The sequence below is a fragment of the Salvelinus namaycush genome, chromosome 11, assembly GCF_016432855.1.
Source record: "Salvelinus namaycush isolate Seneca chromosome 11, SaNama_1.0, whole genome shotgun sequence".
NCBI lineage: Eukaryota > Metazoa > Chordata > Actinopteri > Salmoniformes > Salmonidae > Salvelinus > Salvelinus namaycush.
The window spans coordinates 42,170,113-42,194,415 of NC_052317.1; the positions used below are offsets into that span (position 1 = coordinate 42,170,113).

General features: G+C 42.9%; 1 protein-coding gene across 1 annotated transcript in view; it reads left to right on the forward strand.

Moving 5' to 3' along the window:
• LOC120055424 (1-phosphatidylinositol 4,5-bisphosphate phosphodiesterase delta-1-like) overlaps positions 1 to 24,303 on the forward strand; it is a 40,289-nt gene that overhangs the window by 14,840 nt on the left and 1,146 nt on the right. The window contains exons 3-15 of the mRNA XM_039003287.1: positions 769 to 875; positions 1,804 to 1,925; positions 3,040 to 3,169; positions 5,721 to 5,949; positions 6,263 to 6,464; positions 7,410 to 7,554; positions 7,882 to 8,034; positions 8,775 to 8,930; positions 9,862 to 10,009; positions 12,137 to 12,253; positions 15,795 to 15,973; positions 16,337 to 16,469; positions 16,603 to 16,752. Coding sequence (XP_038859215.1) covers positions 769 to 875; positions 1,804 to 1,925; positions 3,040 to 3,169; positions 5,721 to 5,949; positions 6,263 to 6,464; positions 7,410 to 7,554; positions 7,882 to 8,034; positions 8,775 to 8,930; positions 9,862 to 10,009; positions 12,137 to 12,253; positions 15,795 to 15,973; positions 16,337 to 16,469; positions 16,603 to 16,752 — 1,971 coding nt within the window. The remainder of the gene's footprint in view (positions 1 to 768; positions 876 to 1,803; positions 1,926 to 3,039; positions 3,170 to 5,720; positions 5,950 to 6,262; positions 6,465 to 7,409; positions 7,555 to 7,881; positions 8,035 to 8,774; positions 8,931 to 9,861; positions 10,010 to 12,136; positions 12,254 to 15,794; positions 15,974 to 16,336; positions 16,470 to 16,602; positions 16,753 to 24,303) is intronic.

The window sequence follows — 24,303 nt, forward strand, 5'->3', positions numbered from 1 at the left end:
CTGTCGCTGAAACTCTGGAGCAACCCTGGAGAAGGCCCTGTCGCTGAAACTCTGGAGCTTGAACCTGAGGATGACAAGGTGGCCTGCTGTGGTGGAATGGAGTGTGCGTGTGGGTTGATAGTGGAGAAGAGACGTAATAGGGGGGGGGGGGGGGGACAAGGTGGTGAAGGGCTTTGTAGATCAGAAAGAGGATCTTGTAATCACTGCTGGGGGAGGACTGGGCAATTTCACGGTAAAGTCTATACCTGTTGTATTCGGCGCATGTGACAAATACAATTTGATTTGATTTGACAGGGGTGATGTGCTGCCAGGACTTAATGTGGGTGAGGAGTCGGGCTGTAAAGTTCTGAACCATTGGCAGCTTATGGAGGGAGCTTGAGTTGATGCCGGAGAGTAGTGAGTTGCAGTAGTCAAGATTGGATTGGGTTGGGCAACACTGGTTCTTTGGTATTCAACACTGGTTCTTTGGTATTCAACACTGGTTCTTTGGTTTTCAACACTGGTTCTTTGGTTTTCAACACTGGTTCTTTGGTTTTCAACACTGGTTCTTTGGTTTTCAACACTGGTTCTTTGGTATTCAAAGTTGCTTTACAATATAGTCTGAGCGATCCTGTTGTAGACAATAACCTCTCCTCTCCTCTCCTCTCCTCTCCTCTCCTCTCCTCTCCTCTCCTCTCCTCTCCTCTCCTCTCCTCTCCTCTCCTCTCCTCTCCTCTCCTCTCCTCTCCTCTCCTCTCCTCTCCTCTCCACTCCTCCTCTCTTCTACAGTTTCCATTAAGGACATCTCGGCGGTGCGTGCTGGCCGTCAATCGGAGGGTCTGAGGAAGAACACAGAGGCGCCGGTGGAGGGGAGATGTTTCTCCATAATCTTCAAGGTTCTTTTATATATTTTTAAACAACTCAATTTGCAGTGTATTCAATGGAATTTCAGTCAGGCTTTATTTTGTTTTACAGTATTACAGAGATGACAGTGGGTGGAGGTCAAGCAGAGATGGCAGTGGGTGGAGGTCAGGCAGAGATGACAGTGGGTGGAGGTCAGGCAGAGATGACAGTGGATGGAGGTCAGGCAGAGATGACAGTGGGAGGAGGTCAGGCAGAGATGACAGTGGGAGGAGGTCAAGCAGAGATGGCAGTGGGTGGAGGTCAGGCAGAGATGACAGTGGGTGGAGGTCAAGCAGAGATGGCAGTGGGTGGAGGTCAGGCAGAGATGACAGTGGGAGGAGGTCAAGCAGAGATGGCAGTGGGTGGAGGTCAGGCAGAGATGACAGTGGGTGGAGGTCAAGCAGAGATGGCAGTGGGTGGAGGTCAGGCAGAGATGACAGTGGGTGGAGGTCCGGCAGAGATGACAGTGGATGGAGGTCAGGCAGATATTTGGTACAGCATAATCTCTCGTGGACAGATGCACGTAACATAGGGTGGTATAGAAGCATCCGTCAACAGACTGTGGGATGCGGCCACTAACGAGGAACTATGTTCCGGTGTGCAAGATTTTTTCAGCACTAATCATTTGGACAAATCATGATTTCGCAGGTGTTAGCATATTTCGACTGTCAGAAGGGGGGGGGGGGGGGGGGGGGGGGATATTTGGCCATGCTTTTGCTGAGAGTTTCTGTTTAGGGAGGTTGGAGACTTCTCTTGTCGCATTAGTATCTTTACAAAGAGCAAACCCCAAAACCTAATGAATCATCTGACACATTTACACAAGATTGTAGTGCTGGGTTTCTGAGATTAGGTACAGCATTGTATTAACACGATCACATTTACATCACAGTTGCATTTGTACAACCCTCCATTATTTTTAAGGGCAGAAGAAAGACCCTGGACCTGATGGCCAGCTCTGAGGAGGAGGCCAAGCAGTGGGTCACCAGCCTGGAGAAGATCATGTCCATCATGGAGAACCTTAACAGTCAGCAGAAGACTGAGCAGTATCCTTCTCACAGATATAGAGTCAGAACCACGGGAACCAGAATCTATAGAAAGGCCTTGGAACCTCTAACTCTGGCAATTTGACTGGTAAACTCATGAGTACAACGGCCGCCAATCCACCCATTATGACATCATTGACTTGAATGGGGAGGTCCATTCTATCGATTCTATTTCTATGGTCATAACAGCCTGGTCGTGGTTATGGTAAGTATACTTTAGTTACTAACCATTTGTTTTTGAGAAACTCAAAAACTGAATCAATATTGTAATGGGCAGTAATATTTGATAGTGACTATTCAGTATATTATATATACACATCACATACACACCCAAATGTTTATCTGATAAATAGCAATCTGCTAGAGACTATGTTTGAGTTACAGTAGTAGGCAGTGAAAAAATGTCTGAGAATAGACTTCTAAATACAAGTTGCAAAGCATTAACAAGTATTACAAGGCATTATTCTAAGCATGGTCAGAGAGAGAGAGAGAGAGAGAGAGAGACCATAGCCTGAAAGGTCATGCCCCAAAAGTCCACGGGGTGGAGTGAGAGAGAGACAGAGACAGAGACAGAGACAGAGACAGAGACAGAGACAGAGAGAGAGAGAGAGAGAGAGAGAGAGAGAGAGAGAGAGAGAGAGAGAGAGAGAGAATCTCACCACAGCAGGTCAGTAACAAATAAGAGAAAGAACAATGAAGACCTTTTAATAAGCATCTGAGTTGTTGACCAATAGTATTACTGTAAAGTTATCCACCAATCAGATATCAGACCTACATGATGTAACCAAGGCTTCTCAAATGTGAGCCAATGGAGGGTTGGCAAGACCAGCACAGATAACGCTGAATTCCTAGGAAAACACAGAGGAAATTATTGTATACAGTTGATAAGAAGAGTCCCTTTGTGGGGGCTGCCCTACAATATGACAAGGAACCCTCTTGTAGAAATACTGTCTGTGCAGGCTTTTGTTCTAGTAGGGCTGGAACAAAACCCTGCAGAAGGGTAGCTCTGCAGGAGGGCTGGCAACCTCTTTGCAGTAGGTAATGATACTGATCATGTAACCCACATCACCACTATGATACGGTGAGTTCAGTCCTTACATGAACTCTTCTTCAGTTGGATCTTCAACTGCCTTAGGAAAGCAGACAAGAACAGTGACGACAAGCTGAGTCTGAAGGAGCTGAAGGACTTCCTGCACCAGATCAACATCGAGGTGGACGATGAATACGCAGAGAAGCTCTTCCAGGTGAACACTTGAATTAAATATAATTTAATAACTTTTATAATTCTCAGAAAAACAACGTTTTGATACATATAAGAGCTCAAATCGTCTTCCAGGTGAACACGTCACAATATAAAATATGACAAAGTGTAGAGGCCTTGTGTACAGTGTAGAGGCCTGGTGTACAGTATAGAGGCCTGGTGTACAGTGTAGAGGCCTTGTGTACAGTATAGAGGCCTGGTGTACAGTGTAGAGGCCTGGTGTACAGTGTAGAGGCCTGGTGTACAGTGTAGAGGCCTGGTGTACAGTATAGAGGCCTGGTGTACAGTGTAGAGGCCTGGTGTACAGTATAGAGGCCTGGTGTACAGTGTAGAGGCCTGGTGTACAGTGTAGAGGCCTGGTGTACAGTATAGAGGCCTGGTGTACAGTGTAGAGGCCTGGTGTACAGTATAGAGGCCTGGTGTACAGTGTAGAGGCCTGGTGTACAGTGTAGAGGCCTGGTGTACAGTGTAGAGGCCTGGTGTACAGTATAGAGGCCTGGTGTACAGTGTAGAGGCCTGGTGTACAGTGTAGAGGCCTGGTGTACAGTATAGAGGCCTGGTGTACAGTGTAGAGGCCTGGTGTACAGTATAGAGGCCTGGTGTACAGTGTAGAGGCCTGGTGTACAGTGTAGAGGCCTGGTGTACAGTGTAGAGGCCTGGTGTACAGTGTAGAGGCCTTGTGTACAGTGTAGAGGCCTGGTGTACAGTGTAGAGGCCTTGTGTACAGCGTAGAGGCCTTGTGTACAGCGTAGAGGCCTTGTGTACAGTATAGAGGCCTGGTGTACAGTGTAGAGGCCTGGTGTACAGTGTAGAGGCCTGGTGTACAGTATAGAGGCCTGGTGTACAGTGTAGAGGCCTGGTGTACAGTATAGAGGCCTGGTGTACAGTGTAGAGGCCTGGTGTACAGTGTAGAGGCCTGGTGTACAGTGTAGAGGCCTGGTGTACAGTATAGAGGCCTGGTGTACAGTGTAGAGGCCTGGTGTACAGTGTAGAGGCCTGGTGTACAGTATAGAGGCCTGGTGTACAGTGTAGAGGCCTGGTGTACAGTATAGAGGCCTGGTGTACAGTGTAGAGGCCTGGTGTACAGTGTAGAGGCCTGGTGTACAGTGTAGAGGCCTGGTGTACAGTGTAGAGGCCTTGTGTACAGTGTAGAGGCCTGGTGTACAGTGTAGAGGCCTTGTGTACAGCGTAGAGGCCTTGTGTACAGCGTAGAGGCCTTGTGTACAGTGTAGAGGCCTGGTGTACAGTGTAGAGGCCTTGTGTACAGTGTAGAGGCCTTGTGTATAGCGTAGAGGCCTTGTGTACAGTGTAGAGGCCTGGTGTACAGTGTAGAGGCCTTGTGTATAGCGTAGAGGCCTTGTGTACAGTGTAGAGGCCTGGTGTACAGTGTAGAGGCCTTGTGTATAGTGTCTCTAACATGGAACCCAAACCAGCTGCGCGTGTGCGCAATCGTGCATAAATGTATTTTTTCCCCCCACACAAAACGCGATCACGACACACAGGTTAAAATATCAAAACAAACTCTGAACCAATTATATTAATTTGGGGACAGGTCGAAAAGCATTAAACATTTATGGCAATTTAGCTAGCTAGCTTGCACTTGCTTGCTAATTTATCCTATTTAGCTAGCTTGCTGTTGCTAGCTAATTTATCCTGGGATATAAACATTGAGTTGTTATTATACCTGAAATGCACAAGGTCCTCTACTCCACCAATTAATCCACACATAAAACGGTCAACCGAATCGTTTCTAGTCATCTCTCCTCCTTCCAGGCTTTTTGTTCTCTTGACTTTATATTGCGATTGGCAACTTTCATAAAATAGGTGCATTACCGCCACTGACCTCGTTCGTCTTCCAGTCACCCACGTGGGCATAACCAATGAGGAGATGGCACATGGGTACCTGCTTCTATAAACCAATGAGGAGATGGGGGAGGCAGGACTTGCAGCGCGATCTGCGTCACAAATAGAACTGACTTCTATTTTGGCCCTTGGCAACGCAGACACTCGTTGGCTCGCAAGAGCAGTGTGTGTGCAATAATTGAATAATATAGATTTCTAAATGTATTTTGCAACGGTCGCACACGCGACGCGAGTCGGTGTAGTCAGCCTGTAAGGTGCTTGTTCTTGAGGAGAAGCTTTGTCTTCTGTCTTTTACACTCCACCTTCAAGACAGACAAGGAGGCAGGGGTCATGGGTCAGGAGGCAGGGTCAGGGGTCACGGGTCAGGAGGCAGGGTCAAGAGGCAGAGTCAGGGGGAAGGGTCAGGGGTCAGGAGGCAGGGTCAGAGTGCAGGGTCAGAGTGCAGGAACAGGGGCAGGGGCAGGGGTCAGGCGGCAGGGTCCAGGAGGCAGGGTCAGGAGGCAGAGGTCAGGAGGCAGGGGTCAGGAGGCAGGAGGCCGGGTCAGGAGGCAGGGTCAGGAGGCAGGGTCAGGAGGCAGAGGTCAGGAGGCAGGGGTCAGGAGGCAGGGTCAGGAGAGCAACAGCATGTTGATGCACCAATGAATGTCTTTCTCCCTATCTCCATCCTGTAGGAGTGTGACCAGTCTAAGTGTGGCCACCTGGTTGGTGATGAGATAGAGCACTTCTACAGCCTTTTGACCCATCGCCAGGAGATAGACACCATCTACAGAGAATACGCTAAGACCACGGGCTTCATGAGCGCTGGAAATCTACTGGAGTTCCTGATTAAAGAGCAGAGAGAGGAGGCAACGCTAGCCGATGCACACAGACTCATCAACAAGTACGAACTGGATGATAAAGGTGATTAGGAATGAATATGTTGACTTTTAGTTATTATGCCTTCACAACAACATAGAAGAGCATCCATAAAGTCTTCCTAAGCCCTACATACAGTAGACGTTTCACAAAATCATTTAGAAGAAAAATCCTACTATCACACAGCATTCCCTGGAGGGTGAGACTGGGCAGCTCTCAAATGACAAATGGGAGCTGTCCAAATAATTTCAAACAGTTCAGAGTTAACTTCCTATTCAGTAACGACACTTCTGCTCATTTGACTTGTCAGTAGTCTATCTTGTAGTTAGAGTCTGACATCTGTCTGGTCTATCTGCAGCCAAAGAGAAGCAGCTGATGACCCAAGATGGTTTCCTGATGTATCTCCACATGCCCGAGGGTCTGGTGCTGAACCCTACCCATAAGGCCGTGCACCAGGACATGAGCCAGCCCCTGAACCACTACTTCATCTCCTCGTCTCACAACACATACCTGATGGAAGACCAGCTCAAAGGGCCCAGCAGTACTGAGGCCTATGCCAGGTATAAACGACACACATCATCTAGGGCAATGTTTTCCCAAACCTCTCCTCTCTTAACAGCTGGAGAATGATAAACCCTCCTTGGCTATACCAAACTGGAAGTCTGGCCTACACGCTGCAATCTCAGTTCCTACCACAAGGGGATATGTGATATGTGAGATATGTGCCTTCCTATCTGACACACCTCAGCTAGTTCCACTGATTTGATCTATTCTGGTATTACAGTAGTACACTTGATTCAACTGGTCTGGACTAAGTTTTACTAGCTATTGTAATGTTACTTAGCTTCTATTCTTATGGAAGACACTGTGGACATTTTAAAACCTTTACTTGTCAGTGTCTGCCTGTGAATGAGTCAAGTCAGGACATGTTGTTAAACATTTGTTAAACAATAACTCTTCGGGCTCTTATAAAACAGTTATAACCCTTTGTAGGGCTCTTATAAAACAGTTATAACCCTTTGTAGGGCTCTTATAAAACAGTTATAACCCTTTGTAGGGCTCTTATAAAACAGTTATAACCCTTTGTAGGGCTCTTATAAAACAGTTATAACTCTTCGTAGGGCTCTTATAAAACAGTTATAACCCTTTGTAGGGCTCTTATAAAACAGTTATAACCCTTTGTAGGGCTCTTATAAAACAGTTATAACCCTTTGTAGGGCTCTTATAAAACAGTTATAACTCTTCGTAGGGCTCTTATAAAACAGTTATAACCCTTCGTAGGGCTCTTATAAAACAGTTATAACCCTTTGTAGGGCTCTTATAAAACAGTTATAACTCTTCGTAGGGCTCTTATAAAACAGTTATAACCCTTTGTGGGGCTCTTATAAAACAGTTACAACTCTTCGTAGGGATCTTATGAAACCGTTATAACTCTTCGTAGGGCTCTTATAAAACAGTTATAACCCTTCGTAGGGCTCTTATAAAACAGTTATAACCCTTCGTAGGGCTCTTATAAAGGGCTGTCGCTGTGTGGAGCTGGACTGCTGGGACGGGTCAGACGGAGAGCCAGTCATCTACCACGGATACACCCTCACTTCCAAGATCCTGTTTAAAGACACCATCAAAGCCATCAAGGAGTACGCCTTTAAGGTAGGCTAAAGTTCCATGTCAACTTTGTAGAATTGTGTCTGTCCTGTTTAATTTATATCATGTTTGATGACATAGATTTCTTTTTGCAATGGATTAATTACAGATGGTCATCATTCTTATCAACAGAGGCCCAAAAGGCTCAGCCTGACCCTGTGTCAAAAACTTATGCTGCACTTTATTTTGTTTGCCCAGTACAATGGAATCAAAGGAATATTCCCAAAAGTCTAAACTCCATGCTAAATCAAGCGCCTACAGAAATTATTTAACTCATTTATTTGACTCAGGTCTGGAGTTAAACTGTATTTAACTGTCTCTGTCTGTCCCCAGACCTCGGACTACCCAGTGATCCTGTCCTTGGAGAATCACTGTAGTGTGGAGCAGCAGAGGGTCATGGCCCAGCACATGAGCTCCATCCTGGGCAGCGCTCTGCTCACCTCCCCCCTGGGGGACCGGATGCCCACAGACTTCCCCTCCCCAGAGGTGGATGGCTACTCTACTGTTTCATATAAGAGTCACTGTCTGCGGTGTATATGAGGAAGTGTATGAAATGCGGAATTCTTACAGTTCCCCTCTTTTCACAACACATTCTCGATTTACTTCTGTTTTAATGGTGTCTAGTGCTTCCTAGGACCAGCAGCATTTCCTGTCCAGGAATGTCTCTAGTCTTTAGTCAAGAAGAACTTAAAAATATACACAGAGTATACAAAACATTATGAACACCTGCTCTTTCCCTGACATAGACTGACCAGGTGAATCCAGGTGAAAGATATGATCCCTTATTGATGTCACTTGTTAAATCCACTTCAATCAGTTTAGATGAATGGGAGGAGACAGGTTAAATAATTATTTAAAACCATTTAAGTGCCTTTGAACAGGGTATGGTGCCAGGCACACAGGTTTGTGTTGAGAACTGCAACGCGGTTGGGTTTTTCCGCACTCAACAGTTTTCCGTGTGTTTCCAAAATGGTCCACCACCCATAGGACATCCAGTTAACTTGACACAACTGTGGGAAGCATTGGAGTCAACATGGGCCGGCATCCCTGTGGAACGCTTTTGACACCAACGAATTGAGGCTGTTCTGAGGGCAAAACTCAATATTAGATAGGTGTTTCCTAGTGTTTGGTATACTCAGTGTATATAGTTTTATTCCATCACATTATCAGAGCATTTGTGAACTAACACATGAAGATAATTTTTATATGTGTGTCACATTCGTCAGGAGCTGAAGGGGAGGTTCCTGGTCAAAGGGAAGAGGTTAACTAAACTGGAGGCCTGCTTTGGCCCTGAGGAGACAGCCGTGGATGATGGTAGCTTAACTGAGGAGGAGGAGGATGACAAAGAGGAGGAGGAGGAAGAGGAGAAGAAGAAGGCCAAGGTAGGGGAATAGGAGCCAAACATACTATGACACTCCAATAGTATCATTGTGACGGCCCCCTCCCTGTCTTCTATACCATATAACTGTATTGCAACATACTGTGTATGTTTTATTTGTTCTGTATGTTCTGTATGTTCTGTATGTTCTATTTATTCTGTATGTTCTATTTATTCTGTATGTTCTATATGTTCTATATGTTCTGTATGTTCTATATGTTCTATATGTTATGTATGTTCTGTATGTTCTATACGTTCTATATGTTCTGCATGTTCTATACGTTCTATATGTTCTGTATGTTCTATATGTTCTGTATGTTCTATATGTTCTGTATGTTCTATATGTTCTGTATGTTCTATATGTTCTGTATGTTCTATATGTTCTGTATGTTCTATATGTTCTATATGTTATGTATGTTCTGTATGTTCTATATGTTCTATATGTTCTGCATGTTCTGTATGTTCTATATGTTCTGTATGTTCTATATGTTCTGTATGTTCTATATGTTCTGTATGTTCTGTATGTTCTATATGTTCTGTATGTTCTGTATGTTCTATATGTTCTGTATGTTCTATATGTTCTGTATGTTCTGTATGTTCTGTATGTTCTATATGTTCTGTATGTTCTATATGTTCTGTATGTTCTGTATGTTCTATATGTTCTGTATGTTCTATATGTTCTGTATGTTCTATATGTTCTGTATGTTCTGTATGTTCTATATGTTCTGTATGTTCTATATGTTCTGTATGTTCTATATGTTCTGTATGTTCTATATGTTCTGTATGTTCTATATGTTCTGTATGTTCTGTATGTTCTATATGTTCTGCATGTTCTAGTAGATCTGGAGTGTGTTACCATTCTGCCCAACCTACTGTACAGTAAAGCTGAAGTGAGCTGAAGTGTGAATGTGTTTGATCTGTAGGAAGGTAAAAAGCTGAAGCTGGCTAAGGAGCTGTCAGACATGGTGATCTACTGTAAGAGCGTCAATTTCAACGGATTCCAGGACGCTAAAGATAACCTGGGCTTCTACGAGATGTCCTCCTTCAAGGAAAGGAAAGCTGTGGCGTTGGCTGAGGAGTCTGGTGAGCATGTTAACTGTGAAGCTGAGGAGTCTGGTGAGCATGTTAACCGTGAAGCTGAGGAGTCTGGTGAGAATGTTAACTGTGAAGCTGAGGAGTCTGGTGAGCATGTTAACTGTGAAGCTGAGGAGTCTGGTGAGCATGTTAACTGTGAAGCTGAGGAGTCTGGTGAGCATGTTAACTGTGAAGCTGAGGAGTCTGGTGAGCATGTTAACTGTGAAGCTGAGGAGTCTGGTGAGCATGTTAACTGTGAAGCTGAGGAGTCTGGTGAGCATGTTAACTGTGAAGCTGAGGAGTCTGGTGAGCATGTTAACTGTGAAGCTGAGGAGTCTGATGAGAATGTTAACTGTGAAGCTGAGGAGTCTGGTAAGAATTTTAACTGTGAAGCTGATTAGTCTGGTGAGAATGTTAACTGTGAAGCTGAGGGTGTAGTGGAGGGTACATTTTTTATTTTGCTCAAGCGTTCAGCTACCTATTACAACCTATCGCCACTTATCGCAGAAAATGTTTAGCAAATATAGGGAGTGTTACTTTATTCACCATGAACGGCCATCAGTTTACCCACCATTTTTTTACCTCTACGTCACTGCTGTGAAGGTTTTTTACCTCTGTCACTGCTGTGAAGGTTTTTTACCTCTACGTCACTGCTGTGAAGGTTTTTACCTCTACGTCACTGCTGTGAAGGTTTTTACCTCTACGTCACTGCTGTGAAGGTTATTCCCATTACATCACTGCTGTGAAGGTTTTTACCTCTACGTCACTGCTGTGAAGGTTATTACCACTACGTCACTGCTCTGAAGGTTATTCCCATTACGTCACTGCTGTGAAGGTTTTTACCTCTACGTCACTGCTGTGAAGGTTTTTACCTCTACGTCACTGCTGTGAAGGTTTTTACGAAGGTTTTTACCTCTACGTCACTGCTGTGAAGGTTTTTACCTCTACGTCACTGCTGTGAAGGTTTTTACCGTTACGTCACTGCTCTGAAGGTTCTTACCGGTACGTCACTGTCGTGAAGGTTTTACCGTTACGTCACTGTCGTGAAGGCTTTACCGTTACGTCACTGTCGTGAAGGCTTTACCGTTACGTCACTGTCGTGAAGGTTTTACCGTTACGTCACTATCGTGACGGTTTTACCGTTACGTCACTATCGTGAAGGTTTTACCGTTACGTCACTGTCGTGAAGGTTTTACCGTTACGTCACTGTCGTGAAGGTTTTACCGTTACGTCACTGTCGTGAAGGTTTTACCGTTACGTCACTGTCGTGAAGGTTTTACCGTTACGTCACTGTTGTGAAGGTTTTACCGTTACGTCACTATCGTGAAGGTTTTACCGTTACGTCACTGTCGTGAAGGTTTTACCGTTACGTCACTGTCGTGAAGGTTTTACCGTTACGTCACTGTCGTGAAGGTTTTACCATTACGTCACTGCTGCGAAGGTTATATTAGACTAACACAAATGGAGAAAATCTCAGAGATACAATGCCATTATTGTAGACTGTATGGTATCTGCATCAATTGTGTCTCTTTTTGTGGGTTTTATTTCAACTTCATTGAACTGAATTGTACACAAAACATATTGTTAATAGTTTCTCATCACACTCCAGTAAGGATATGAGAATGACGTTGTTCTGTATAGTTTCTGTATAGTTTCTGTATAGTTTCTGTATAGTTTCTGTATAGCTTCTGTATAGTTTCTGTATAGTTTCTGTATAGCTTCTGTATAGTTTCTGTATAGTTTCTATATAGTTTCTGTATAGTTTCTGTATAGTTTCTGTATAGCTTCTGTATAGTTTCTGTATAGTTTCTGTATAGTTTCTGTATAGCTTCTGTATAGTTTCTGTATAGTTTCTGGATAGTTTCTGTATAGTTTCTGTATAGCTTCTGTATAGTTTCTGTATAGTTTCCGTATAGCTTCCGTATAGTTTCCGTATAGTTTCCGTATAGTTTCTGTATAGTTTCTGTATAGCTAAGTGACATCTCTCGCTTTTTGTTTTCTCTTTCTCTCTCTTTCTGTTCTCTCTCTCTTTTTGTCCTCTCTCTCTTTTTGTCCTCTCTCTCTTTTTGTTCTCTCTCTCTCTTTCTGTTCTCTCTCTCGTTTGTTTGTTCTCTCTCTCTCTCTCGCTCTCTCCAGCCAACAGCTACATCCATCACAATGTGGACAAGCTGAGTCGTATCTATCCAGCAGGCAGCAGAACAGACTCCTCCAACTATAACCCTGTACCCTTGTGGAACGCAGGCTGTCAGATCGGTAAGACTGTCTAAAGAAGAAGGGACAAGGGCTAGAGGGAATGTTTTCATATGGTAAATGGGCTGTGGTACAATTCTCTCCTGAAGTTAGGCAGCAGGTAGCCTAGCGGTTAAGACTGTTGTGTCTTTAGTATCATTAAAGGTGAAGACTGTTATTTTATCTAATCAATTCTCTGTAATTATTATTACATGATTAAACTAATAATGTAAATATAATTAACTAGGAAGTCGGGGCACCACGGAAAATGTTCAGATTACAAAGTTATAATTTTCTGAATATAACTCTTCAGATATTTTAATATCTGATCAATTAGTCAATTAATTATTATTATTACCTTCGTCAGTTTCATCTGAACGTCGTAAATTGTTGGTTATCTGCACGAACCCAGCCTTTACTATAAATCATCCATACACCAACTGGCTCAATTATTTATTTACTAACTAATTAAACAATTACAGAATATACAATACATAATAACATTATACCGTAAATACCGTCCCTAGTGGACTAAACAAAAACTGTTTGGTTATAACACGTGTAGCAGACCAGGGGGTTTGGTCAAGTTGTTTACACAGATCAGACACGGACAGAGTAGGATTAGCTCGGTTTCAAGGGTGTTTATTGAATAATAAATCAAAAGAAAAGAATAGGTCTCCCCCAAGAGACCCTCTCCGGGATACCGTCTTCTGGGCTCCGGGTCTTACTGTATCCTGTCGGGCACACAAACTCAAACTCCCTCGTTTTAGCTCGGGGCACCGTCTCCAACTACACGGAAGTCACCTTACTTCCCCCAGTCTCTCTCCTGTGTGCTGCCCTTCTGGCAGCTTAATGGGGCTTGTACAGCTGGTGAGCAATCAGCCCTTGATTACTCACCAACTCCCGAATCAGCCCCAATTAGTTCTGGGCAGAGAGCCCGTCGAGACCTGGCACGTCCAGCAGATGGAGCCATCGCCTCGTGATGTATACTCTGTCTGTCACCAGGACTCGACAAGTCTCTCCCTGGTGGCTGACCTGCTGTACGCCACACACGATAGATTCAGAGAAGAGAAGGGGTTTTGGAAGGAAGACTAAGGGACTTGGGTCTCTATGAGATTCGTCCACGTCGGTCAGTGTTCTCGTACTAGATTTGCTACCTTTCCAGCTGCAGTCTGTTAGGCTGTCATCTAGGACTCACTTCTTCTTGAGTGATCAATAGTTCAGAATTCATACCATTTCACATGTAGAGCAAGCGCCCACGTTTCCTGGCCTGTATGGTTGACATTAGAATTAGACCTTTTAAACGTGAGGACAAATCCTCGCGGTATTTGAAACTTCAGTGACTTTTCGTTATGTAGAGTGGATATTCAACTATTCGCCACCACAGCTCACGCTGGGGTTTGCTTAGTCCACCGTGAATTGGGTCACGGGGGCACTTATAGAAATGTAGAAAAGGGGTTGGTTCATAATTTCCAACCAATGCCTATACACCTGGGCGTGGCTACTGACTTAGTTAAACTTTACAGGGAAGATGATTTTCTCATTTTAAAAGTTAACATCACATTACATCATTTTGCAAATAGTTTCATCTTTTCTCATTTACTTTAAACAAGAATAAGATGCAAGCCTCATAACTGAGGGACCTGTATAAACAGAGTTAGGGTAATGTGGCTGTATTATCTTTCATGAGGTCACAAACATGAAACAAAACGGACCGGGTCGTAGCTGGCTTCTCCACCGAAAGTTCACACATTATCCAAAATAGGAATATTGTTAAATTCTCAAATTCTGGGATGTAGTAGAATTCGGCGGGAGAATCCCTTTGTCTTACTGTAAATCTCTATCTCTCTATACCGCAAGGTCATGGAGAGAGTGTCACGATCGTCGTATGGTGAAAGAGAGGACCAAGGTCATGGAGAGAGTGTCACGATCGTCGTATGGTGAAAGAGAGGACCAAGGTCATGGAGAGAGTGTCACGATCGTCGTATGGTGAAAGAGAGGACCAAGGTCATGGAGAGAGTGTCACGATCGTCGTATGGTGAAAGAGAGGACCAAGGTCATGGAGAGAGTGTCACGCTCGTCGTATGGTGAAAGAGAGGACCAAGGTCATGGAGAGAGTGTCACGCTCGTCGTATGGTGAAAGAGAGGACCAAGGTCATGGAGAGAGTGTCACGATCGTCGTATGGTGAAAGAGAGGACCAAGGTCATGGAGAGAGTGTCACGATCGTCGTATGGTGAAAGAGAGGACCAAGGTCATGGAGAGAGTGTCACGATCGTCGTATGGTGAAAGAGAGGACCAAGGTCATGGAGAGAGTGTCACGATCGTCGTATGGTGAAAGAGAGGACCAAGGTCATGGAGAGAGTGTCACGATCGTCGTATGGTGAAAGAGAGGACCAAGGTCATGGAGAGAGTGTCACGATCGTCGTATGGTGAAAGAGAGGACCAAGGTCATGGAGAGAGTGTCACGATCGTCGTATGGTGAAAGAGAGGACCAAGGTCATGGAGAGAGTGTCACGATCGTCGTATGGTGAAAGAGAGGACCAAGGTCATGGAGAGAGTGTCACGATCGTCGTATGGTGAAAGAGAGGACCAAGGTCATGGAGAGAGTGTCACGATCGTCGTATGGTGAAAGAGAGGACCAAGGTCATGGAGAGAGTGTCACGATCGTCGTATGGTGAAAGAGAGGACCAAGGTCATGGAGAGAGTGTCACGATCGTCGTATGGTGAAAGAGAGGACCAAGGTCATGGAGAGAGTGTCACGATCGTCGTATGGTGAAAGAGAGGACCAAGGTCATGGAGAGAGTGTCACGATCGTCGTATGGTGAAAGAGAGGACCAAGGCGCAGCGTGATAGCAATACATCTTCTCTTTTTTAATGAAGACGAAACAACCACTTTTACAAACTAACAAAAAACCGACGAACGTGAAGCTATACAAACAAAATGTGCTGCCACTAAACACTACACCTAGACAATATCCCACAACCTACCTAATGACTATGGCTGCCTTAAATATGGCTCCCAATCAGAGACAATGATAGACAGCTGTCTCTAATTGAGAACCAATCTAGGCAACCATAGACTTTCCTAAACACCTACACTGAACACAATCCCATGAACTCTACAAAAAAAACCTAGACAATACAACCACCCAAGACGAGACAAACACACACAAACATCCCCCATGTCACACCCTGACCTAACTAAAATAATACAGAAAACAAAGATAACTAAGGCCAGGGCGTGACAGAGAGGAGTCTCTGTGGTATTTACGACGTGGTTGTAATGTCGTGGTTGTTCACATCTCTGCTAGCCGATTCACTGACAGGGCTAGCGTCATGACAAGAGCGTTGGGCCGACTCCGTGAAAAATCTGTCAATGTGCACTTGAGCAAGGCACTCTGGATAACATCATCTGCCAAATGACTGATATTTAAATGTACACTCCCCCTCATGGATTTTAAAGGGATGGTGTGAGGAAACCATGCTTGCACCATCCATGAGGAGTGAGCATTCTAGAAGGGTAAGGATTCTCCCCATAACTGTTACTTAATCTCCTCCTGTCAGTGTCCCTGAACTTCCAGACCTCCTGTAATGACATGGATGTGAACCAGGGTCGGTTCCTGACCAACGGGAAGACAGGATACGTCCTAAAGCCAGCCTACATGAGGGACCGGGGGTCAGAGTTTGACCCCATCACTCTGACCACGGGACCGTGGCTGCAGCACAAGACGCTCCACATCATGGTCAGACTGATTCTCTGGCTTGTCGGTTATATGTACATATCTACCTCAATCGACTCAGTACTGATACACCGTGCATTTAGCCAAGTTATTGTTACTTATTTTGTATCTCTTATTACGTGTTTTACTTTTCTATTATTTCTCTATTTTCTTTCTCTCTGCGTTGTTGGGAAGGACCCATAAGTCAGCATTTCACTGTTAGTCTACACGTTTTTTACGAATCCATGTGACGAATAAAATTGTATTTGATTATTATTTTATCATATATAGCTTGTTTGTTATCAACGTTCACTCTCTTATGACCATGTTTCCACGTTGATGACAAACTCTTGACATGTAGCTGTTTTCCCCTTTTGTTATTCCCAGATCATCTCAGCGCAGCAGCTTCCAAAAGTGAACCAGAAAAAGACATCCATCGTGGACGCTCTGGTGAAAGTGGAGATACATGGGGTGCCTGCTGACACCGCAGATAAACAGACGCCGTACATCGGGAACAATGGTATGAGAATTCACACACCCAAAGTGCTTAGCAAGTGACACTGTTCTGACCTGAATTCAACAATGCTCATTTCACTAGCAGATGTATATATACCAATGTGTAATGGGTGCTTTCTTGCTTTTGGACGGCCCAGGTTTCAACCCGATGTGGAATGACAACTTTAAGTTCGATGTGTACGTGCCAGAGCTGGCCCTGGTTCGCTTTGTGGTCGAGGACCACGACTCTGTTACTGATAATGACTTCGTCGGACAGTTCACCGTACCATTCACCAGTTTACAGATGGGTACGTTAGTAGTCATACCATTCACCAGTTTACAGATGGGTACGTTAGTAGTCATACCATTCACCAGTTTACAGATGGGTACGTTAGTAGTCATACCATTCACCAGTTTACAGATGGGTACGTTAGTAGTCATACCATTCACCAGTTTACAGATGGGTACGTTAGTAGTCATACCATTCACCAGTTTACAGATGGGTACGTTAGTAGTCATACCATTCACCAGTTTACAGATGGGTAAGTTAGTAGTCATACCATTCACCAGTTTACAGATGGGTACGTTAGTAGTCATACCATTCACCAGTTTACAGATGGGTACGTTAGTAGTCATACCATTCACCAGTTTACAGATGGGTACGTTAGTAGTCATACCATTCACCAGTTTACAGATGGGTACGTTAGTAGTCATACCATTCACCAGTTTACAGATGGGTACGTTAGTAGTCATACCATTCACCAGTTTACAGATGGGTATGTTAGTAGTCATACCATTCACTAGTTTACAGATGGGTATGTTAGTAGTCATACCATTCACCAGTTTACAGATGGGTACGTTAGTAGTCATACCCTGCCATTCAGTAGTTTACAGATTAGTTAGTAGCCATACCCTGCCATTCACTAGTTTACAGATTAGTTAGTAGCTATACCCTGCCATTCACTAGTTTACAGATTAGTTAGTAGCTATACCCTGCCATTCACTAGTTTACAGATTAGTTAGTAGCTATACCCTGCCATTCACTAGTTTACAGATGAGTTAGTAGCTATACCCTGCCATTCACTAGTTTACAGATTAGTTAGTAGCCATACCCTGCCATTCACTAGTTTACAGATTAGTTAGTAGCCATACCCTGCCATTCACTAGTTTACAGATTAGTTAGTAGCCATACCCTGCCATTCACTAGTTTACAGATTAGTTAGTAGCTATACCCTGCCATTCACTAGTTTACAGATTAGTTAGTAGCTATACCCTGCCATTCACTAGTTTACAGAATAGTTAGTAGCTATACCCTGCCATTCACTAGTTTACAGATTAGTTAGTAGCCATACCCTGCCATTCACTAGTTTACAGATTAGTTAGTAGCCATACCCTGCCATTCACTAATTTACAGATTAGTTAGTAGCCATACCCTGCCATTCACTAGTTTACAGATTAGTTAGTAGCCATACCCTGCCATTCACTAATTTACAGATTAGTTAGTAGCCATACCCTGCCATTCACTAGTTTACCGATTAGTTAGTAGCCATACCCTGCCATTCACTAGTTTACAGATTAGTTAGTAGCCATACCCTGCCATTCACTAGTTTACAGATTAGTTAGTAGCTATACCCTGCCATTCACTAGTTTACCGATTAGTTAGTAGCCATACCCTGCCATTCACTAGTTTACAGATGAGTTAGTAGCTATACCCTGCCATTCACTAGTTTACAGATTAGTTAGTAGCCATACCCTGCCATTCACTAGTTTACCGATTAGTTAGTAGCCATACCCTGCCATTCACTAGTTTACAGATTAGTTAGTAGCTATACCCTGCCATTCACTAGTTTACCAATTAGTTAGTAGCCATACCCTGCCATTCACTAGTTTACAGATGAGTTAGTAGCTATACCCTGCCATTCACTAGTTTACAGATTAGTTAGTAGCTATACCCTGCCATTCACTAGTTTACAGATTAGTTAGTAGCCATACCCTGCCATTCACTAGTTTACAGATTAGTTAGTAGCTATACCCTGCCATTCACTAGTTTACAGATTAGTTAGTAGCTATACCCTGCCATTCACTAGTTCACAGATTAGTTAGTAGCTATACCCTGCCATTCACTAGTTTACCGATTAGTTAGTAGCCATACCCTGCCATTCACAAGTTTACAGATGAGTTAGTAGCTATACCCTGCCATTCAATAGTTTACCGATTAGTTAGTAGCCATACCCTGCCATTCACTAGTTTACAGATGAGTTAGTAGCTATACCCTGCCATTCACTAGTTTACAGATTAGTTAGTAGCCATACCCTGCCATTCACTAGTTTACCGATTAGTTAGTAGCCATACCCTGCCATTCACTAGTTTACAGATTAGTTAGTAGCTATACCCTGCCATTCACTAGTTTACCGATTAGTTAGTAGCCATACCCTGCCATTCACTAGTTTACAGATTAGTTAGTAGCTATACCCTGCCATTCACTAGTTTACAGATTAGTTAGTAGCCATACCCTGCCATTCACTAGTTTACAGATTAGTTAGTAGCTATACCCTGCCATTCACTAGTTTACAGATTAGTTAGTAGCTATACCCTGCCATTCACTAGTTTACCGATTAGTTAGTAGCCATACCCTGCCATTCACAAGTTTACAGATGAGTTAGTAGCTATACCCTGCCATTCACTAGTTTACCGATTAGTTAGTAGCCATACCCTGCCATTCACTAGTTTACAGATTAGTTAGTAGCCATACCCTGCCATTCACTAGTTTACAGATTAGTTAGTAGCCATACCCTGCCATTCACTAGTTTACAGATTAGTTAGTAGCCATACCCTGCCATTCACTAGTTTACAGATTAGTTAGTAGCCATGCCCTGCCATTCACTAGTTTACCGATTAGTTAGTAGCCATACCCTGCCATTCACTAGTTTACAGATTAGTTAGTAGCTATACCCTGCCATTCACTAGTTTACAGATGAGTTAGTAGCCATACCCTGCCATTCACTAGTTTACAGATTAGTTAGTAGCTATACCCTGCCATTCACTAGTTTACAGATTAGTTAGTAGCTATACCCTGCCATTCACTAGTTTACAGATTAGTTAGTAGCCATACCCTGCCATTCACTAGTTTACAGATTAGTTAGTAGCTATACCCTGCCATTCACTAGTTCACAGATTAGTTAGTAGCTATACCCTATCATTCACTAGTTCACAGATTAGTTAGTAGCTATACCCTGCCATTCACTAGTTTACCGATTAGTTAGTAGCCATACCCTGCCATTCACAAGTTTACAGATGAGTTAGTAGCTATACCCTGCCATTCAATAGTTTACCGATTAGTTAGTAGCCATACCCTGCCATTCACTAGTTTACAGATGAGTTAGTAGCTATACCCTGCCATTCACTAGTTTACAGATTAGTTAGTAGCCATACCCTGCCATTCACTAGTTTACAGATTAGTTAGTAGCCATACCCTGCCATTCACTAGTTTACAGATTAGTTAGTAGCTATACCCTGCCATTCACTAGTTTACCGATTAGTTAGTAGCCATACCCTGCCATTCACTAGTTTACAGATTAGTTAGTAGCTATACCCTGCCATTCACTAGTTTACAGATTAGTTAGTAGCCATACCCTGCCATTCACTAGTTTACAGATTAGTTAGTAGCTATACCCTGCCAATCACTAGTTTACAGATTAGTTAGTAGCCATACCCTGCCATTCACTAGTTTACAGATTAGTTAGTAGCTATACCCTGCCATTCACTAGTTTACAGATTGGTTAGTAGCTATACCCTGCCATTCACTAGTTCACAGATTAGTTAGTAGCTATACCCTGCCATTCACTAGTTTACCGATTAGTTAGTAGCCATACCCTGCCATTCACAAGTTTACAGATGAGTTAGTAGCTATACCCTGCCATTCACTAGTTTACCGATTAGTTAGTAGCCATACCCTGCCATTCACTAGTTTACAGATTAGTTAGTAGCCATACCCTGCCATTCACTAGTTTACAGATTAGTTAGTAGCCATACCCTGCCATTCACTAGTTTACAGATTAGTTAGTAGCCATACCCTGCCATTCACTAGTTTACAGATTAGTTAGTAGCCATACCCTGCCATTCACTAGTTTACCGATTAGTTAGTAGCCATACCCTGCCATTCACTAGTTTACAGATTAGTTAGTAGCCATACCCTGCCATTCACTAGTTTACAGATTAGTTAGTAGCTATACCCTGCCATTCACTAGTTTACAGATTAGTTAGTAGCTATACCCTGCCATTCACTAGTTTACAGATTAGTTAGTAGCTATACCCTGCCATTCACTAGTTTACAGATTAGTTAGTAGCTATACCCTGCCATTCACTAGTTTACAGATTAGTTAGTAGCCATACCCTGCCATTCACTAGTTTACAGATTAGTTAGTAGCTATACCCTGCCATTCACTAGTTCACAGATTAGTTAGTAGCTATACCCTATCATTCACTAGTTCACAGATTAGTTAGTAGCTATACCCTGCCATTCACTAGTTTACCGATTAGTTAGTAGCCATACCCTGCCATTCACAAGTTTACAGATGAGTTAGTAGCTATACCCTGCCATTCAATAGTTTACCGATTAGTTAGTAGCCATACCCTGCCATTCACTAGTTTACAGATGAGTTAGTAGCTATACCCTGCCATTCACTAGTTTACAGATTAGTTAGTAGCCATACCCTGCCATTCACTAGTTTACAGATTAGTTAGTAGCCATACCCTGCCATTCACTAGTTTACAGATTAGTTAGTAGCTATACCCTGCCATTCACTAGTTTACCGATTAGTTAGTAGCCATACCCTGCCATTCACTAGTTTACAGATTAGTTAGTAGCTATACCCTGCCATTCACTAGTTTACAGATTAGTTAGTAGCCATACCCTGCCATTCACTAGTTTACAGATTAGTTAGTAGCTATACCCTGCCATTCACTAGTTTACAGATTGGTTAGTAGCTATACCCTACCATTCACTAGTTCACAGATTAGTTAGTAGCTATACCCTGCCATTCACTAGTTTACCGATTAGTTAGTAGCCATACCCTGCCATTCACAAGTTTACAGATGAGTTAGTAGCTATACCCTGCCATTCACTAGTTTACCGATTAGTTAGTAGCCATACCCTGCCATTCACTAGTTTACAGATTAGTTAGTAGCCATACCCTGCCATTCACTAGTTTACAGATTAGTTAGTAGCCATACCCTGCCATTCACTAGTTTACAGATTAGTTAGTAGCCATACCCTGCCATTCACTAGTTTACAGATTAGTTAGTAGCCATGCCCTGCCATTCACTAGTTTACCGATTAGTTAGTAGCCATACCCTGCCATTCACTAGTTTACAGATTAGTTAGTAGCTATACCCTGCCATTCACTAGTTTACAGATTAGTTAGTAGCCATACCCTGCCATTCACTAGTTTACAGATTAGTTAGTAGCTATACCCTGCCATTCACTAGTTTACAGATTAGTTAGTAGCCATACCCTGCCATTCACTAGTTTACAGATTAGTTAGTAGCTATACCCTGCCATTCACTAGTTTACAGATTAGTTAGTAGCTATACCCTGCCATTCACTAGTTTACAGATTAGTTAGTAGCTATACCCTTTGCCAGATGAGATGGGTGAGTTGGTAATAGATCCTTACAGTACCTTCAGTGTTTTAATACACTGGCAAGAGTCATCGTTCCAAAGTCTCAAAGTCCAAACTCAACCATTAGTTCTTTATTTTGATAGAAACAATTCTTAATCTACTAACACTGAAAGCCCATACTATGCTTTTCCTGTCAGTGTGACTAGATGATAGGGAAGTATTGTCTCCTCTCTGACACAGAGAACAGTCTCTGTCATAATGACAAGACTGTACAGAATTAAAGCTTTGCTTCGCTCTTTAACTACAGTACCAGTCAAAAGCTTGGACACACCTACTCATTCAAGGGTTTTTCTTTATTTTTTACTATTTTCTACATTGTACAATAATAGCGAATACATCACAACTATGAAATAACACATATGGAATCACGTAGTAACCCAAAAAGTGTTAAACAAATCAAAATATATTTTTGATTTTAGATTCTTCAAAGTAGTTACCCTTTTCAAGCACACTCTTGGCATTCTCTCAACCAGCTTCATGAGGAATGCTTTTCCAAAAGTCTTGAAGGAGTTCCCACATATGCTGAGCACTTGTTGGCTGCTTTTCCTTCATTCTGCTGTCCAACTCATCCCAAACCATCTTAATTGGGTTGAGGTTGGGTGATTGTGGAGGCCAGGTCAACTGATGTAGATGGCGCACAATTGGCCCAGCATTGTCCGGGTTAGGGTTTGGCCGGGGTAGGCTGTTATTGTAAATAGAAATGTGTTCTTAACCTCTCTTGGGTACGTGAGACGTTAGCGTCCCACCTCTTCAACAGCCAGTGAAACTGCTGGGCGCCAAATTCAAATACAGAAATACTCATTATAAAAATTCAGAAAACAAAACATATTTTATATAGGTTTAAAGATTAACTTCTTGTGAATCCAACCACGTGTCAGATTTAAAAAATGCTTTACGGCGAAAGCATACCTTATTTGAGAACATAGCCCAGCAGACAAATCATTACAAACAGTAACCAGCCAAGTAGAAGAGTTACACAAGTCAGAAATAGAGGTAAAATTAATCCCTTACCTTTGATGATCTTCATATGGTTGCACTCAGCAGACATTAATTTACTCAATAAATGTTCCTTTTGTTCGATAAAGTCTCTTTATCTCTTTATATCCGTTTTGTTTGCGCGTTTTCTTCAGTAATGCAGTCAAAAAAGGCAGACAAAAAATCCAAATTGTATCCGTAAAGTTCATAGAAACATGTCAAACGATGTTTATATTAAATTGTCAGGTTGTTTTTAGCCTAAATAATCGATAATATTTCAACCGGACAATAACGTCGTCAATATAAAAGGTAAACAAGAAAGGCACTCTCTCTGGTCGCGCGCATGAAAAAGCTCTGAGACACGGCAGGGTCCACTCATTCAGAAGGCTCTTACTTCCTCATTTTTCAGAATACAAGCCTGAAACAATTTCTAAAGACTGTTGACATCTAGTGGAAGGCATAGGAACTGCAATTTGAGTCCTAAGTCAATGGATACTGTAATGGCATTGAATAGAAAACTACAAAACCAAAAAAAAAACGACTTCCCGAATGGATTTTTCTCAGGTTTTCGCCTGCCAAATCAGTTCTGTTATACTCACAGACACTATTTGAACAGTTTTGGAAACTTTAGAGTGTTTTATATCCAAATCTACCAGTTATATGCATATCATATCTTCAGGTCCCGAGAAGCAGGCAGTTTAATTTGGGCATGATTTTCATCCAAAATTCCAAATGCTGCCCCCTACCCTAGAGAAGTTAACTGACTTGCCTAATTAAAAAAAGGGTAAATATTTTTTATTTTTTAAATGCAGCATTCCATCACTCTCCTTCTTGGTCAAATAGCTCTTACACAGCCTGGAGGTGTGTTTTGGGTCATTTTCCTGTTGAAAAACAAATGATAGTCCCACTATGTGCAAACCAGATGGGATGGTGTATCGCTGCAGAATGCTGTGGTAGCCATGCTGGTTAAGTGTGCCTTGAATTCTAAATAAATCACAGACAGTGTCACCAGCAAAGTACCCCCACACCATCACACCTCCTCCTCCATGCTTCACGGTGGGAACTACACTTGCAAAGATCATCTGTTCACCTACTCTGCGTCAAACAAAGACATGGCTGTTGGGACCAAAAATCTCAAATTTGGACTCATCAGACAAAAGGACAGATTTCCACCAGTCTAATGTCCAAGCAAGTCTCTTCTTCT